The sequence below is a fragment of the Sinocyclocheilus anshuiensis genome, unplaced genomic scaffold (genome assembly GCF_001515605.1).
Source record: "Sinocyclocheilus anshuiensis isolate Anshui unplaced genomic scaffold, SAMN03320099.WGS_v1.1 scaffold482, whole genome shotgun sequence".
Classification (NCBI taxonomy): domain Eukaryota; kingdom Metazoa; phylum Chordata; class Actinopteri; order Cypriniformes; family Cyprinidae; genus Sinocyclocheilus; species Sinocyclocheilus anshuiensis.
The window spans coordinates 872,009-890,295 of record NW_015547676.1 but is presented as its reverse complement, the minus strand read 5'-3'; the positions used below and the strand labels follow the sequence as shown (position 1 = coordinate 890,295).

The window sequence follows — 18,287 nt, the reverse complement described above, 5'->3', positions numbered from 1 at the left end:
GAGAGAGAGAGAGAGAGAGAGAGCACACAACCAGACTACTAGAGTTCTTCAAATCATACTTTATGGACATAAGCAGTGAATATAATGCTGTGCAGGATAGCTATGGACTGTAAAGGCAGAGGATGAGTAGCTGTAGACAGTAGGAAGCAGAGAGAAGCTCTGAGCAGTGTGGATGAGGATCTGCGGTGTGGTAATTGAGATAATTGGTTTGGCTCAGTGTTTATGCAAAACGGCTGTGTGTGAGTGAATGAGAGATATACGCTGATCCAGGACCTCTCATCGGGACACTAAACCCCATCAAACCTGGACTCATCATGTGTGCTGCCCAAGCTGGCTCGCAGTTCAAGTCTGTTTGTGCTGTGAGAGACTGCTGGAGCAGTGCTGATCTGACTACATTCATAACACATACTCTTACACTGTAGATAAGAAATCAAGTGCACTTATTAAAAACTTTCTATTCATCAAAAAAAAAAAAAAAAACTTGGTTTCCACAAAAATATTTGCCTACTGTAGACACAAAGATGAACAGCCTCTGCTTTCCTAAATGCTGTTAGCGCCGTCCTGAAGTATGGCACATTGTAAAAAAGGCCTCCGATTTCATATTGAGATTATATTTAAAAAAAGATATCCATACACAACATTATATTTTATAGACAAAGACTGTTCTTCCTATTCATCAAAGGAAAAAAATGTATCATGGTTTCCACAAAATATTCAGCAGCACAACTGTTTTCACCATTGATAATAATCAGAAATGTTTCTTGAGTATGATTTCAATATCACCATAGAGTGCCTTTCAACCCTCACAGTACTCAAACATTTTGGTTTTAATTCCCCATTTGCTTTGTCATATCATAAATAGTAGAGAATCAAGTACTATAGAAACACATTAGCTGAGCTCCCACACATTTTCTTTAGATAATTATGGGCCATTATTCGAAGCATAAACCTTAAGATATGTCCACCCTCTCATGGACACATATATATTACTATTAAATACGTTTTCATTGCAAAATTAAGATACAAATTATATTTTCTGAAAGGTATGATGTCCCTTTCCTAAACAGGGTTATTAAAAAATAATGTAATAATAATAAATAATATAATTACATCCTCAATCACATTGATATACCCCCCCTCCCCCCATTCATTTTAGTTTTTAGCAATATTAGCTACAAATGAATGCTATGTCCACCCTGTCATGTTTATGTCCACTTTATCGAGTCTAAATGGCCGACAGGGTGGACGTTTTGAGCTTCAATTAGCATATTAGCTTACAACAAACTGTGACTAGCTAAATATTTAGTCTGGTTGTTGAAGAGAATTTGGTATATTTAAACTTACGTATTTTGAAAATACTGTATTCGAATCACTTCTGGCATATTTTATGGCGACAGGGTGGACATGTCAAGCTTTGGCAAAGCAAGTAAGGAAACCCATAAGAAGAAAATTTGTCAATTGAAAAGTCACTGACTTATTCACCTCAGCCGTTGAAATTCCCGCCACTGAAGAGACAAAAAATCTGTTGTCACTAGTGTTGATGTCACGGGGATCCTGTAACGTAATGCTTCGGTCCTTTTTTTTTTTTTTTTTTTAGGTTAAGGAATGGGCCAGAGGTTGGAAATAACAAATGAAAAATGACTATAAATGAGGATGAAGTCAGATGAGATGAGATGAGCGATGAGTAACGGAATAAACTCTGTGTATACTATAGGCCGTATATATACACTATATACTGCTGTTTAGAGTTGCAACAATTATGAATTTATTTAATCAAAAATACAGTAAAATCTGTAATGTAATATGTCGTTACAGTTAAAAATCTGTTTTCTATTTGATTATATTTTTAAATGTAATTTATGCCTGTGATCAAAGCTGCTTTCCTGTGTCACACGATCTTTCAAAAATCATTCTAACATGCTGATTAGCTGAAGAAACATTTCTGATTATTAAAAACAGTTGTTCTGCTTTTAAAAGTTTAAAAACAGCATTTATTTGAAATGGAATTTGTTGTAACAATGTAAAATCATTAGCATATTAGCTTACAACAAACTGTGACTAGCTAAATATTTAGTCTGGTTGTTGAAGAGAATTTGGTATATTTAAACTTACGTATTTTGAAAATACTGTATTCGAATCACTTCTGGCATATTTTATGGCGACAGGGTGGACATGTCAAGCTTTGGCAAAGCAAGTAAGGAAACCCATAAGAAGAAAATTTGTCAATTGAAAAGTCACTGACTTATTCACCTCAGCCGTTGAAATTCCCGCCACTGAAGAGACAAAACATTGTTGTCCTGATGTCTCTAAAGGGGATGGCCTTTTCTTAAAGGGGCGGAGTCCCCAATACGACAGGGTGGACAACCATTCAAGGGACATGGACAAACTCATCTCTTTTTTATGAAATAAAAATACTGTTTTTATTACCAAATGATCAATACACTCAAATTGAATAATCTCTTATTTAACAAAATATTAATAGGAGAATTTTTTTTTTTTTATGATTTGACAATATTCTACTATCATTCAAATTTAATGAGCAGTGCATGTGACATAGCAAAATAACACGCATCCTCTTACACAAAACTAAATAAAATCTAGAAAATGTCTCTAAAGAGCCAAGTAATGCTTTTGTTATGAATATAAAAACTTAGCCTAATATAACACACCCTTTCGTAGTCATTTTTATGTTAAGTTATCATGGCAAATTAGTTATTTATGTACAGGACACCAAAAGGCACCCTACAGTGATATTGACCCATAAACATAATCTCTAGAGAGTCACTTCCTGAGCAAACTTCCCGTTTCTGATGTGATATCGTCATATCATATACAAACAGAAACTAAAGGACTTCACAGCAACCCAGCAAAATAAAAGTTAGGTTTAAGTTGAAGAAACAGTGACAGAAAAGTATTACTTAATGTAATGATTGTACTACTACTACTAATGATACAATTATTATTAAAACATTATTGTTTAAGGAATATTTACCAGAAAAATTATTTTCCAGAAAAAATGTAAAATGTAAAAGTATTTCTGAAAAAATAAATAAATAAAACAATAATAAATATATTTATTTATAAAGTCAATTAATTAGAGATGCTTTTTATTATTACAATTTAATGATATTAAAATGGAATCCAAAAAATTCAGAATTTGGTAAAAATTTGGATAAAAAATAAAACTGAATTTGAGGAAAAAAATATATACGTATTTATTTAGGCCTTAAAAATGTCATTTTTGTTAAACTTTTAATAAATTGCTGTTAAATTGTGTATGTTTCATGATTTCAGTTCATCAGACCATTAATACTTTATTAATTTAACCATTAAAACTCTAGTCTAGAAAAATGAATTAAAATGGAAAAAAATTGAATAAAACATTTTAAACGGAAGAAATGGAATTTGGAAATAGATAAAACTGAATTTGGGAAAAAATATTTCATAGGCCCCTACTTGAGCAGCAAATCAGCATATTAGAATGATTTCTGAAAGATCATGTGACACTGAAGAAGAAATTCAGCTTTGTTCACAGCAATAAATTACATAAAATTAAAGTTTTTTGTAATAATATTTCACAATGAGCAGTGCACGTGACATAGCAAAATAACACGCATCCTCTTACACAAAACTAAATAAAATCTAGAAAATGTCTCTAAAGAGCCAAGTAATGCTTTTGTTATGAATATAAAAACTTAGCCTAATATAACACACCCTTTCGTAGTCATTTTTATGTTAAGTTATCATGGCAAATTAGTTATTTATGTACAGGACACCAAAAGGCACCCTACAGTGATATTGACCCATAAACATAATCTCTAGAGAGTCACTTCCTGAGCAAACTTCCCGTTTCTGATGTGATATCGTCATATCATATACAAACAGAAACTAAAGGACTTCACAGCAACCCAGCAAAATAAAAGTTAGGTTTAAGTTGAAGAAACAGTGACAGAAAAGTATTACTTAATGTAATGATTGTACTACTACTACTAATGATACAATTATTATTAAAACATTATTGTTTAAGGAATATTTACCAGAAAAATTATTTTCCAGAAAAAATGTAAAATGTAAAAGTATTTCTGAAAAAATAAATAAATAAAACAATAATAAATATATTTATTTATAAAGTCAATTAATTAGAGATGCTTTTTATTATTACAATTTAATGATATTAAAATGGAATCCAAAAAATTCAGAATTTGGTAAAAATTTGGATAAAAAATAAAACTGAATTTGAGGAAAAAAATATATACGTATTTATTTAGGCCTTAAAAATGTCATTTTTGTTAAACTTTTAATAAATTGCTGTTAAATTGTGTATGTTTCATGATTTCAGTTCATCAGACCATTAATACTTTATTAATTTAACCATTAAAACTCTAGTCTAGAAAAATGAATTAAAATGGAAAAAAATTGAATAAAACATTTTAAACGGAAGAAATGGAATTTGGAAATAGATAAAACTGAATTTGGGAAAAAATATTTCATAGGCCCCTACTTGAGCAGCAAATCAGCATATTAGAATGATTTCTGAAAGATCATGTGACACTGAAGAAGAAATTCAGCTTTGTTCACAGCAATAAATTACATAAAATTAAAGTTTTTTGTAATAATATTTCACAATACTACTGTTTTTTTACTGTGTTATATATATTGTATTTAATATTATCTTATTATCTAATATTGAATTCTTTAATTTAGCACAGGTTTGATGCTCATTTAGCATAGATCTGAGCTTATGCACCTCAGTTTTTCCAAAAAGAAATATAAACCTTTGCTAACTGAAAAAAGCTGACAAGAAGATTGAACCCACAGTTTGTTGATAATATTGCATAGTAAACACTAAATTAGGTAAAGGATTTTCAGCACAGCACAAGAGTTAAACATGTTTTCTATTTAGGGAATAGTCATCATATGCACCTCCTCATTTTTTTTTTCTTCATTTTTTTCACACAGTGAATGTCAATGAGGTCTGAAGTTGTTTCAGCGAGAAAAGGTTTGGAATGACAAAAAGATGAGTAAATAATGGCAGAATTTTCGTTTTTGGATGAATTGTCCCTTTTTATTTTGAAAAACAGTTTTGGAAAAGTTTTACTGTTGCATTATTGAAAAGTTTTGCTTACAGACGACATTGTTGTCAAAACGATCCCTGTTCACATGGATCTACGAGAGCGGCTAAAGTCGCTGTATTATTCACGTCAGGCCACTAGTTGGCGATGTCACTTTGTGAAGGTACACTATGCACCTGCGCACATACACTACCGGTCAAAAGTTTGGGATCAGAACAAGTTTTAATGTTTTTTACAGGAGTTTCTTCTGCTCATCGAGGCTGCATTTATTTGAATAAATCAGCATATTAGAATGATTTCTGAAGATCATGTGACACTTTATACTGGAGTAATGATGATGGAAATTCAGCTTTGCATCACAGAAATAAATTATATTTTAAAGGATATTAAAATAGAAACCATTATTTTATATTGTAATAACATTTTGCAAGATTACTGTTTTTTTCTGTATTTTTGATCAAATAAATGCAGCCTTGATGAGCAGAAGAGACTTCTTTAAAAAACATTACAAGTCTTACTGATCCCAAACTTTGGACCGGTAGTGTACCTATACAAACCTCAAAATGCCGCTGTCGTTTAAATGAACAGCCAAAACACATAAACAGTTTTCCGTTTTTAGTATAGTGGCCCCTTAATTAATTTTTTTTGAATCAGTGAAGATGCTTTTCTGTAAGTTTAACCCTTTTTAAGCAGCGCTGCAACATTTCTGTAACTATGTCCTACAGATTGATGTTAATTAGGATTCAGAGCGTCCGCTTCCATCATTAACCGGTCAGTTCTGTTAGTTAGGACCGCCGCGTCGAGGGTTATTATGACTAGATCGGCTAGTGTTCTGAATCCAGTCGGGATGTGGGTGTCAAACAGTGTTGTGTAGCTTATTTGTATCATATCTGTGTCAAATTTTATCAGCTCTCTCTCTCTTATTGCTCAGTGTTTGCCAGAATGAGGCCTGTCTCATAATTTGACAAACTTATCTAATTATTAATCCGCCACCCATTTGTCATCCTTTGAAACTAATTATATTTTTCTTCATATTGATGCTCATTTTTTTTTCTTTTCGCCCTTTTGTGTGTTTTCCTTTTTTCTTTCTTGTCTAAACACTCGGTGGTGTAATATCTCCGGACACTTGCCTCAGGGTCACTTGAAACAAATGCAATGGTAGAAATTTCATAATAAACTGTAACTAAGATGATTGCCCTGCCAGCTATTATCCTTCCAGTTAAGTCGTGCAATCCGTCTGTTCTTCCGCCTCGTTATTGCGGCATGACTGGATGTTATTGTAATGGGAGAGAGAAGAGAAGACGGCTTTGAATGGGAGGAGAGGGGGTTTATCTGAACATTCACTAATCCTTCCTTTATTTCTGTCTGCTTGATTGATGTCCCGAAACAGTCTGATATGCTTCTGATAACAATATAAAGGAGGGGGAAAAAGAGAAAAAGCAAGAGGAGCACGCTCAGAAAGACCACAGAGAAGAGCAGCCCGTGTTTTTTTCGAAGTTATCGAAGGCGAGGTGTCAAAAACAAGCAGATTTCCGAGCGGAGCTTGATGTGTTTGTCATCTAAGACAGTTTTACATTAAAGCGGGTCATTATATTTCCCTGTCATCACCCCAAATGACATTTTGAGAAAGTGACACCTTTACAGTTTGATAAATCAAATTTCTGCTGAATAATGTGCGTTAGCGCTGTCAGCGACACCCACATTCTCCGCAGAGCTACGGTGAGCCTTGCAGGATCCACATTTAAATTTCATCCTATTAGCATTTAATTTCTCTGTAATCCTACACACCTTCATAACACCAACACACACCGGGCTCTCCTGCGTTCGAGAGCAATCTATAGCCCTTTATAACTTCCCTCCCTCATCATTCTTCTTTCTTGACAATTAAGAGGCTGGAATCTAATAGTGGAGATATTGGAATTATATCCCAGCCTCTTCCAGAGCCACCGCGCTGGAAATTTCAACACGTTTAGCCCTCGTGCGCATGTTTACACGCGCCCGCACACCCTCGCGATCCGCTGGGATTTATCGTCATTTGTACATGACTGAAGATGTGATTTCCTCAAGAAAATTATTATTTTTAACCCTGCCACTGAAGCTGTGTTGTTAAATGTTTTTATATATTGTAGGGCTGGGTGATACCGATATTTTCGGAATGTTTGACCAATTCAAGATAACAATTTAGATTTTTGTAACGTTTTAACTAGTCGACTTAAAAATTTTAATACAACTGTATTAAAACCTTGCTAAACCGTCTGGTTAAAGAAAGTTCTGTTTCAAGTGCGGCACACGTGAAGTGATCTAAAACTAATTCACTTCACTGTTAAAAATAAAGGTTCTTTATTAGCATTTAGGGTTCCATGAAGAACCTTTATACCAGGAACACTTTATTTTAAGGTCCAATATCTTGCCATTAACAGCCCATTAACTACGGCTTTTGCCTCCGTAAACTCCTAATTTGCTGCTTATTAATAGGTAGTAAGGTAGTTGGTAAGTTTAGGTATTGAGTAGGATTATGTAGAATATGGTCATGCAGAATATGTGCCTTATAAGTACTAATAAACAGCCAATATGTTAATAATAGGCACGCTAACTAGTTAATAGTGAGAATTGGTCCCTAATACTAAAGTGCTACCCCTATACCATCAATGAAATCTTGCACAAAATGTTTTTTATCATGAAAAAAGTTTCCTAAGGTTATGAAAAAAAATATATTTTAAGATCTGTTCACTAAAAGGTTCTTTGAGGAATGATAAAGGGTTTTTCTATGGCATCACTTCAAAATGCCCTTTTTGGAACCTTTATTTTTAAGAGTGTTCTTTGCGGAAAAGATGCACGAGAGCAAATATTGTGTAAACTGGTCTTAAACATTTTCTCAATGCTCAGAAGTAATACAAACGAACAATTAAAATGCTGTATATTTCTTAGCCAAAATGTAGACCTTCGGTTTTCAATGTCAAGGCAAATTTGCAGTGTATAAAAGCTGTAGCTATTAGGTTGTTATTATTAACAGTAAATGTTTTGTTAAAATAAAGAAGACACCAGGCAGAATATGTGCCTTATAAGTACTAATAAACAGCCAATATGTTAATAATAGGCACGCTAACTAGTTAATAGTGAGAATTGGTCCCTAATACTAAAGTGCTACCCCTATACCATCAATGAAATCTTGCACAAAATGTTTTTTATCATGAAAAAAGTTTCCTAAGGTTATGAAAAAAAATATATTTTAAGATCTGTTCACTAAAAGGTTCTTTGAGGAATGATAAAGGGTTTTTCTATGGCATCACTTCAAAATGCCCTTTTTGGAACCTTTATTTTTAAGAGTGTTCTTTGCGGAAAAGATGCACGAGAGCAAATATTGTGTAAACTGGTCTTAAACATTTTCTCAATGCTCAGAAGTAATACAAACGAACAATTAAAATGCTGTATATTTCTTAGCCAAAATGTAGACGTTCGGTTTTCAATGTCAAGGCAAATTTGCAGTGTATAAAAGCTGTAGCTATTAAGTTATTATTAACAGTAAATGTTTTGTTAAAATAAAGAAGACACCAGCAGCTTTCAGCCTGTCACCATCATGCAAACATGAAATATCAAACATGCAGTTTTTCTACGTAAACATGCACTTGATGGACGTCTTGCGTCTTTTGCAGCGTCTTGTGCATGAAACCGCATTCTAAAAACACAATGTTTAAGTTAAAAGAAGTTCAGTTTGTGTCTATTTTTTTTTTCTCTTAACTTTTATCATTGGTGTATTGTCAGCATGTCTAATTGTAATGTTTGCTTTTATTCAAAACAACAATTCAAATGAATCACTGAACAAAAATATGCCCTAATGTAGTGTTTGTCTATTCAGGTTGGAGTCGTCTTCTATTATCTTGTTTCTTCCTAATCCAGTGTTTAGACAGTTTACTAACGTGCTTCTCTGTGGTTCTAGACTCCTGCAGAACAGGCCAAAGCCCGACTCCAGCTGGTGCTTCAGGCTGCAGGTACGACTGCTTTCATTTCTTTTGAGACTCAGTATTCTTCATTCTCTGCCCATCACTGCAAAACTCAACCGTTTGCTGTGGTCACTCATTTTGTGGCTATTCAGTATGCATCTGACAGGACTCCAGGGGTGTTGAGAATAAAGATAATTTAATCATAAAATGACTTGTTTTGCGTTAATAAGTGCAGTTAATATTACACGTTTATTTCTTGGTAATACACATTTGACAGTAAAGCACTGAGCTTGAGTTGAGGAGCATACAAAATTTACTTTTAATAACAACAATATCGTGCAAAATCTAATTTTTAGATAGAAAAATTATATATTCTATTATTAAATATACCATTATTCTTCTATAGTATTGTACAGAACTGACTGATAACTTCAGTGATTATAAAAGGAACACTCTTTATGTGTGATTCAGCTGCAAATTGAAGTTTGTGTTTTTCAAGGCACTTTGTGACTTTTCTTACTTCATACACAAAAAAACGTGCAAAACTTTGACAAAATTTGATTTCTTGATGATTTGATATTTTATTATAGTGGTTTTATAATTTCAAAATATAAAGCTAAAAGTAGAAATTCATGACTAATAAGACAATAAGTTCTCCTCTGCTTCCATCTACTGGTTATAGTGGTAATTTTACGTTTGTTTGTTTGTTTTTTAATTTTGCATAACTGTTTATTTACCCCAAAGTATATTTTGGTCATTCCATTAAAAAAATAACAATTAAATTGGATCATTTTTAGAGCATTAAAGTGCTGGAAATAGTTGTGTGAAAAGCTTGAAAGTTATTGAAATGTGCTTGAATTTCTCTCTCAAAAGGTTGTACAAACCCTGAAATGAATAATGTAATAACTTTCGACTATTTCTGCCGCAGCAGCATGGTTACAGTTAGCGTTTCTGACGTATGTCAGCACTGTTTGATCTGCTTGTTACAGAGAATTCTGTGCAGAATTTGAATGCTTCTCATTAGATCTTGCAGCAAGCTTCATTCATTCTGCAGCGAATTCAAACGCTTCTCACTGGATCTCGCAGCACTGTGCAGTAACAGTGTCACGAAATCAACACTGGTTCCCGAGTAAACCTGTTCTGAGCTCGGATCTGTTTGCTTGCGCAGCTCAAACGACTAGCACGGTTTCGTTACACTTTTGTTTCTTTTGTCGTTTGATATTTCTCATATGCCTCAGAAATGGTAGCGCTTACGAGTTGAACAATGCGGTGGTCGCGCCAGTGCAACCGCTCACAAAATGTTGTCGCACCGGCAGAAAATGGTCGCAAAATGCAACCATTTGGCTGCAGTCTAGAGCCCTGATCTGAGCACACTGCAATGGTTACTGTATCCCACAATGCAATGTGGTTGAGCTGAACTTCCATTTCTGGTGTGATGAATGAACTGGAAAAGGCATGTTTTGAACATCTGTTTCTTGAATTGCTGTGATTGGAGACATGAGAACTGGACCTAGACGATCGCTGGGTTAAACACGCAACCTGCTATTTGAAATGTTACTGTTCTGCTTCACATACAGCACTACATTTAGTAAAATAGTATTCAGTGTACAGTACATACTGTACAGTGAACAGTATGCCATTGTATTCAAAATAGCTTGAACCTTAATACACTTGTCAACCACATACATACATAATCCATCAGTTTTTTTTTCTCAAGAGGCTCTATTATATTATATTATATTATATTGAAAAGATGAATTATTGCTTTATTTCACATAAAATCAAACTTTGTAAAGTCCATTTAAACTCAACTTGCACTGACGTGTGATGTGTGAGATAAATAATGTGGCCGTTTATGTATATTTTTAATGTGCTGTAGCCGTATAGTTTCCCATACACCACTTTGTATGACTCTCTGTAAGAAGATTTAAAAGTCCAGACCTCTTCAGAAATTGGAGATATTCTGCACATCACTGTGTAGAGGGTTTTCCAAACTCAACAGAAAAAGAAGCTTAATTCTTCCTAGGCTCATTTCAGCAGAGATCTCTCTGAAGCACAAATCACGTGAATGAGGCACAAGTGTGTCAGTGTGTGTGAGACCTGATGAACTCATTCAGAAATAATAAGAGCAGAACAAACTCAGCCCTTTATTTATTTGTATGAAATCTATGGTTTCATGAACAGTTATTTAGCTGGATGTAGATTTAATGTTTGTGCTGCAATTCATAATATAGTAGCTTTGTCAGTGCAGTAATGTGTAAGATTTATTAAATGTTTTTAACGTCGTTAGAGTTCTTTAACATTGGTAACGCATTCACTGTAAAAAAATGCAACTGCATATTTTCAAGTTTATGAAACCTTTTGAGCCTCAAATATTAAAAAATGCTATTTTCTTGAAACTACAGTACATAAAGACCCTTGCCAGACCAACAGAATTACCCCAAAACACAGTTTTCTGAACACAGAATTTCATATTGTTGAAATGTCAAGGCTTTCTGAGTTCCCAGCCTGCATTGCAGCATGAGTAAATTCTGCAGTTACTGTTATAGGAGTATTGTTTTTCTGTTTGCTGGCTTCATTTAAACTTTTTTGTTGTTGTTTTGTCATTATTGTTAGTTGTTGTACTGGGATATAAAGAGCTCATCTTTTAACATTTGTTGATTACCATAGTTCTTGAGGTTTGTGCATCAATGTTTGTTCCATTGATGTATGGTTTGTTAGGATCGGACAATATTGGCTGAGATACAACTATTTGAAAATCTGGAATCTGAGGGAGCAAAAAAATCTAAATATTGAGAAAATCATCTTTAAAGTTGTCCAAATGAAGTTCTTAGCAATGCATATTACTAATCAAAAATTAAGTTTTGATATATTTACGGTAGGAAATTTACAAAATATCTTCATGGAACATGATCTTTACTTAATGTCCTAATGATTTTTGGCATAAAAGAAAAATGTATAATTTTGACCCATACAATGTATTGTTGGCTATTGCTACAAATATACCCCAGCGACTTAAGACTGCTTTTGTGCTCCAGGGTCACATATATCTATTTCCTGGATATCTTAGTCTTGAAAGATATTTTACAAACACATACAATGTTGTCTACATAAGGTTTCTATAACAATTCACTGTTTGTCATTCATAAATAAACATGAAATTTATAATGTCGTGACTTTTTACACATTCTATTTTACATCCAGAAAACAGAAACAAATTACCTCAAAGACAGTAAGTGTTGTTTCAGTTGCTGTGACAAGAATTTTTCTATTAGCAAAATAAGACAATCAGCATTGCATGAACAAACAAATTTCCCTTGGCTGAACAAAGTATATTTACTGAGAAGAGCTAAAAAACTATTGTTGGAGTAACTCAGAAGTCTTACTGCATTAAGTTGCCTTATTTTATTTTATTTTTTTTCTTTGTTTTCTCAACTATTTATTTTTTTATACTGTTCACTCAGCTGTTTCATTGTGTTTACAAATCTGGATTAAGATCATCAACAGACAAATCCGAGCAAATCCTCAGTCTATGTTGGAGATAATAAAAAATAAAAAAATAAAAGTAAAACACGCTCTTATTGATATAATTCAGTCTGTTTGCCGTTTTACATCAACCATTATTCCTGCTCGGAGGCTTCCGTAAATATTTAGTTTACACATAGGGTTACATTTCAACTCCATTTAATGGTGCAGCACGCAAAAATGTGGTCATGTGTAAACTGTAACTTAGCGCTCATTTACCCCACAACTGGTCTAAAGTGTGTCACACTGCAGCTACTACTGACCCCAGATCTGCTGAAGCGTGAGAGAGACATACAAGCAGAAAAACACACATGATCACAATACAGTAGAGAGGAAGAAGGACAGATATTGTGTGAAGAGTCTTAAAGACAGCAACGAATAAAGCAGTCGTGGCTAAACTGAATATACTTATTATGATAAAAGAAATGCTGAGCTGTTTCACTGTACGTGTGCAGCTCTCCCTACATGTCAAAGTTGTGTTTCATCGTTTGAGCTCTGAATGCTCCCTTTGTGAGCTTTGATTATGCAGCAGATCTGACAGTCTGCTAATACTTTTTAACGTGCGTTCCTGCATGTGTGTGTGTGTGTGTGTGTGTGTGTGCTGTGACCCAGCTGTCAGTCGTACAGGAAACATATTAAAGGGACCGCATGCCATACATCATCTAGCAACCACTCACCCATCAGTCTTCTCACACACACACACACACACACACACACACACACACACACACACACGCACACACACTGCTGCTGCTGGTAGGAATAGACGACAGAAAGCACATGACAAAAACTGAATACCAGGAAATTTGAAGTCAAACAAGAGAACACAGTCTCCAACATTTCTAAGCAGAGGACATGTGACAGCAGCAGCAGTGTGTGAGTGTGAGTGTGAGTCTGTGTGTGTTACTGTTATGTACTGGTCTCTGATCAGCCCAAATATGATCAGCCTCTGCTGTGTTGAGCAGCATTATTAAACATTAATTCAGCTTAAGTCAGTTTTTTGGTTTATCAGCAGCATGCATCAGAAAATAATTTTTACAAACAAGAGTGAAATATACATTTACAGTGATGCAAGTTTTTTTCAGAACAATGAATCCAGGTTGAGTGATGGAATTGAGTTAAATGTTAGAATGCTTTACTCATTTAACATTATGCAATAGAAATCAGGAATCAGGAAGTTTTTCAGGAATATGTGTGCAGACAGCAAACATAAATGTCTTTCTTTTTGACATTTGCATCAGTACTTAAAAGTTCTGCTTCCAAGATCTTGGGGGGGTGATTTCAGTTTACTTAATTGTATGTTTTTTAGCATTTTAATTGAGCTAGATTTTTACTTAATTTCTAACATTTATTTAATTTAAATTTAATAATTGTAATAATTATATGAATTAAAATAGTTTTACATGTGTAATGCTTACTGTGTGTTATGTAAACACGTAAAGATCTATTAATATTATATAGGTGGCCTTCGAATATTGTATTGGACTATAATATATTATTAACAATTATTAACAGAAATTTGTGTAGATGTAGGTAAATTAATTAATATTTACCTGACTGATAATAAATTGTTACATTTGACTTATTCTGACTTACTCTGAAATTATTTTCTCAAGTAGATTAAGTGAATGCGTATCCGCAAATCTGCGTCCAGGGTTATGTGCATTCTAAATCTCAGGTTTAAGTGAGATTATAGGTTTCTGACTAACCGCTTGACCTTAGTTTAAGTTGTACTCAGTTACGTTAACCATGTATATGATTTCAGAGTTAATTAAGTTGTACGTAGTTATATTAGCTATCGGGGTCTAGACAAGGAGTTCTAGAAGAACCGCTGATTAATGTTTGAGCATTACATGGGTAACTGTAGGGGGCTAAACAAACCTACTATTTAAAGTATATTAAATAGTATTAGCCACAAACCTCTGGATAAGGTTCAGACTGGCGAGTTTTGTGATCGTGGAGCCCACGAATGGCGGCCGCCGTGAGGTAACCTAAAAACGACATAGATTCCTAATGAACGAGTAAAATACAAAGTAAAGAGTTAACTAGAATAATCAAATGTAAGAATAATTAGAGACCAACAAACAACCGATCTCCCTTTCAACCTAAATTTGATGACATAATAAAATGGAGTCAGATTGAGTTAAACCTAAATTGAATAACTCTGCGCGCTGAAAAGACCGAACACCAAGTGACCTTCATCCGCCACTGGATACCTTCATTGGACCATGTGCGCGGACCTTACACCACAATTCATTTTTTTATTCTAAAGGTTTCAAGAACTGTATGTTCATCAATAAAATAAATAAATACATAAATAAATAAATAATTAAATAAATATCAATTAAAAAAACTGAGGGAACCAAAAAACCAAGGAAATATTTCATTTTATTTAATTGTATGTTTTTTTTTATTAGATTGTTAATATCAGTATTAATAAAAATATATTATATTATCGTAAACAATTATCCCGAGGTGCTGTTGGACATTTGCTGAGGCCCTCTAGTGGGCCCCGTCCTCCTCCACACCGTCCATGTCTTACCTTGTGTTCACTCCGAGTTTGATGACTTTTCTGGAGTTGGTTTGTACTTCTAGATGTGATTCTCAATGTTGACAGTTAGTCTTTCTTTAATGAGATTGCTCTTCCAGTGTATGTAGCACAGTGAAATGAAGCGTATGGGTGGTGATGAAGCAGCGACCTCCACCCCGTCTCTGCGCTCCGTGTCTGTGATAGAGCAGATGTTGGTGGTTTTGGGATGGTAATGTCGTCCTGCCATGCTTTAAGCCCTCTGTTCCTCTGTAGCCCCGCCAATCGCTTCTTTCCAGCTTTCTCTCTCTATTCCCTCGCTTTGCTCTTTCAGCGAGGTCTCCTGAGATCTCTAAATCCTGCCCTGGCGCTCTAAGCTGCCCCCCACTCCTGTGTGTGTGTGTGTGTGTGTGTGTTGATGGACTCTGCGAGTGTGTGTGAAACCGATCATCCAGCGTAAGCTGCTCACACTCAATAGTGGAGGGGCCGCGGCAGACCTGTAATGAGGTCCCTTCTCTCAGTCTTTCCCTCGGCCCCCAGGGGCCCTGACCCCCCGCGGGCCGCCCTCTCAGAGCGGCCGATCATTGTAGCCGTGTGTTCCTAAAACCACACTCACTCGCTAATGTGGCTTAATAACTGCCTGTTCATTTTGCTAACAAGGATCATGTAGATAGATAGACACAGACACAGGCTGCTCGTTGATTCCTGTGTGGTTGTTTTCAGTTTTGTTTTTTGTTTTTATTTAATTTAATTTTTTATTTTATTTTTGGGCCATTTCAGCTTTGTTTTATTAATTGACAGCTCCATTAAATCATATTTACACTACCAGTCAAAAGAAACATTCCTTATTGTTATCAATGTTGAAAACAGTTGTTGCTGCTTAGTATTTTTGTGGGAACTGCGATACACTACTATTCAAATGTTTGGGATAAGTATTATAATAGAATGATTTCTGAAGGGTCATGTGACACTGAAGCTAGAAGAAAAATTCAGCTTCACCCTCACAGAAATAAATTATATTTCAATCAAAAATAGTTATTTTAAATGAAAATAATGAATTAAATTAATATTAAATGAAAATATATGATGTCACTTTATTTTAAGGTCCAATTCTCGCTATTAACAAACCATTTTGCTGCTTATTAATAGTTAGTAAGGTAGTTGTTAAGTTTAGGTATTGGGCAGGATTATGGATGTAGAATATAGTCATGTAGAATATGTGCTTTATTGGTACTAATAAAAAGCCAATATGTTAATAACAAATAAGCAACTAGTTAATAGTGAGAATTGGTTCCTAAACTAAAGTGTTACCATGTGTATGTATATGTATGTGTGTATATATACAGTATATATATATATATATATGTATTGTGCTTTTGTCATTTTAGTAGATTTTTATATACAGTACATTTGATGTTTTTTGTTGTTTTAATTTTTAATTTTTTTTTATTTAGTACAAATGTAACTTTTTTTATGGTTTAATTTTAGTGTCAGTTTTACTTTTATCTAACAATAATAACCCTGGATCAAGTAAATGCGGCCTTGGTGAACATAAGAAAAAGTGTAAGTACTCCAAACTTTTCAAGGATTCAAGGATTCAAAGCGTTTATTGTCATATGCTCAGTGAGGAAAACAAGTTTCCCTGAGCAATGAAATTCTTACTTTGCTGTCCACAATGAATGCCAAGACAGTGCAAAACTATACACACACATACACAAACTATACACACACATACATACATACAATGTAAGAAACATAATAATAAAAACTATGCTGCAGTAGTAGGAATAAAGACTATGAAAAAAATAGAAATATAGACTATGTGTATCTATATATGCGAGTATAGAGTAGAAATATAGAATGTGAAAATAGAAATATAGACTATGTATATGGTACCTACATATGCGAATGTACAGTATTAACTTATGTGCAAAAAAACAATAGTGCAGTAACATTTTGACCTGTTGTCTATATTTATATATTTGTGTGCATGTGTGTCTTTAATATTATAACATTCATTTAAAAAAAGACTAATTTTATGCTCTTTATCTGTAATCAAATTTGAGCTCTGTTTCCATCACATCTGCCACATCTTCTGACATTAAAGTGCTGCAGGGTCAGAGTGCATCAAAACTTAAGCAGCGTCCTATACAAAATGCAAGCTGACTGATATCTGCCGTAAAAGAGCAGCATTAACTGCCCAGACTGCTGCAACAGATGTGAGGCCAGCAGACCACATACATAGAGGGTGTCACGTTTCCCATCCCTCACACACACACACACACACACACACACACACACCTGAACTGGAACTAATAGGCTAACATGGAAAGCCCGGGTCAGAGTCAGTCTTTGTGTGAGTGGAGAGAGAGGAGAGAGTGATGAAAGACATGCTCTTCCTCTGCTTCAGATATTTCATTACCGCGCAGCTTCACTCCAGTGAAATGCTGTTTGTCTCATTATCTGCTTTATTTCACATTGTCTTTCTCAGTGGCCACCCACTCAATCTCAGGAGAACATGTGGGGTGGAAGTGTTCTCCGGCATGCGAAAACAATACGTGTATTCCTACATGAAAACCTCACGCACTCTTTTAGGAGCCTGTCGCTGCTTTTATTTCCTCTGAGATGCTTCTGGGCAATATAAAGTGGACAAACAGCTCTTTTGTTAAATGAGTGACAGCTTGCGTTTCAGAGGTTCAGTGCTGACATGCGTGTTAGTGACATTAGCATGCTGAGTAAACCTTCCCTGGACAAGAAAGGATGTGGGTGAGTGAAACAACTGCAAATGCTGTACTTATTGTTCAGGAGCTTTATTACCTCGCGCTTCACACTCATAAAGAGTCTTCCCTTCACCCAAAACACAGCAATACACTTGTAGCACATGTCAAAGTCACTTAGCTTTCATAATGAGGCAGGCTGACAGATTTCCAGACGCAGGCCACGAAAAATAAACCACACGAGTGAAGTTATAGTACTGTAATTTATCCTGATTTATATACAAGCTTTAATTTATGGGATGGGTGGGGTTTGTGAAATGACAGTTCATGGTGTTTTCCTCAAGCCTGCTCGGGTTTAAGCAGTTATCATGCTCTCTTTTACACTGTGCTAATATGAGCAAGTTAGTTTACTTATGCATGCTGTTAAATCAGAATATAATATTTTGAAAAAAAATAAATAAATAAAAAAAATAAATAAATAAAAAAAAAATTTAAAAAAATAAAT

General features: G+C 34.5%; 1 protein-coding gene across 2 annotated transcripts in view; it reads left to right on the top strand.

The window, feature by feature from the left end:
• The window catches only part of rsrc1 (arginine/serine-rich coiled-coil 1), a 157,531-nt gene that overhangs the window by 80,447 nt on the left and 58,797 nt on the right, over positions 1–18,287 (top strand). For both annotated transcript variants that reach the window (XM_016505530.1, XM_016505529.1), the window contains one exon: positions 9,010–9,061. In XM_016505530.1, the coding sequence (XP_016361016.1) occupies positions 9,010–9,061 (52 nt within the window). The remainder of the gene's footprint in view (positions 1–9,009; positions 9,062–18,287) is intronic.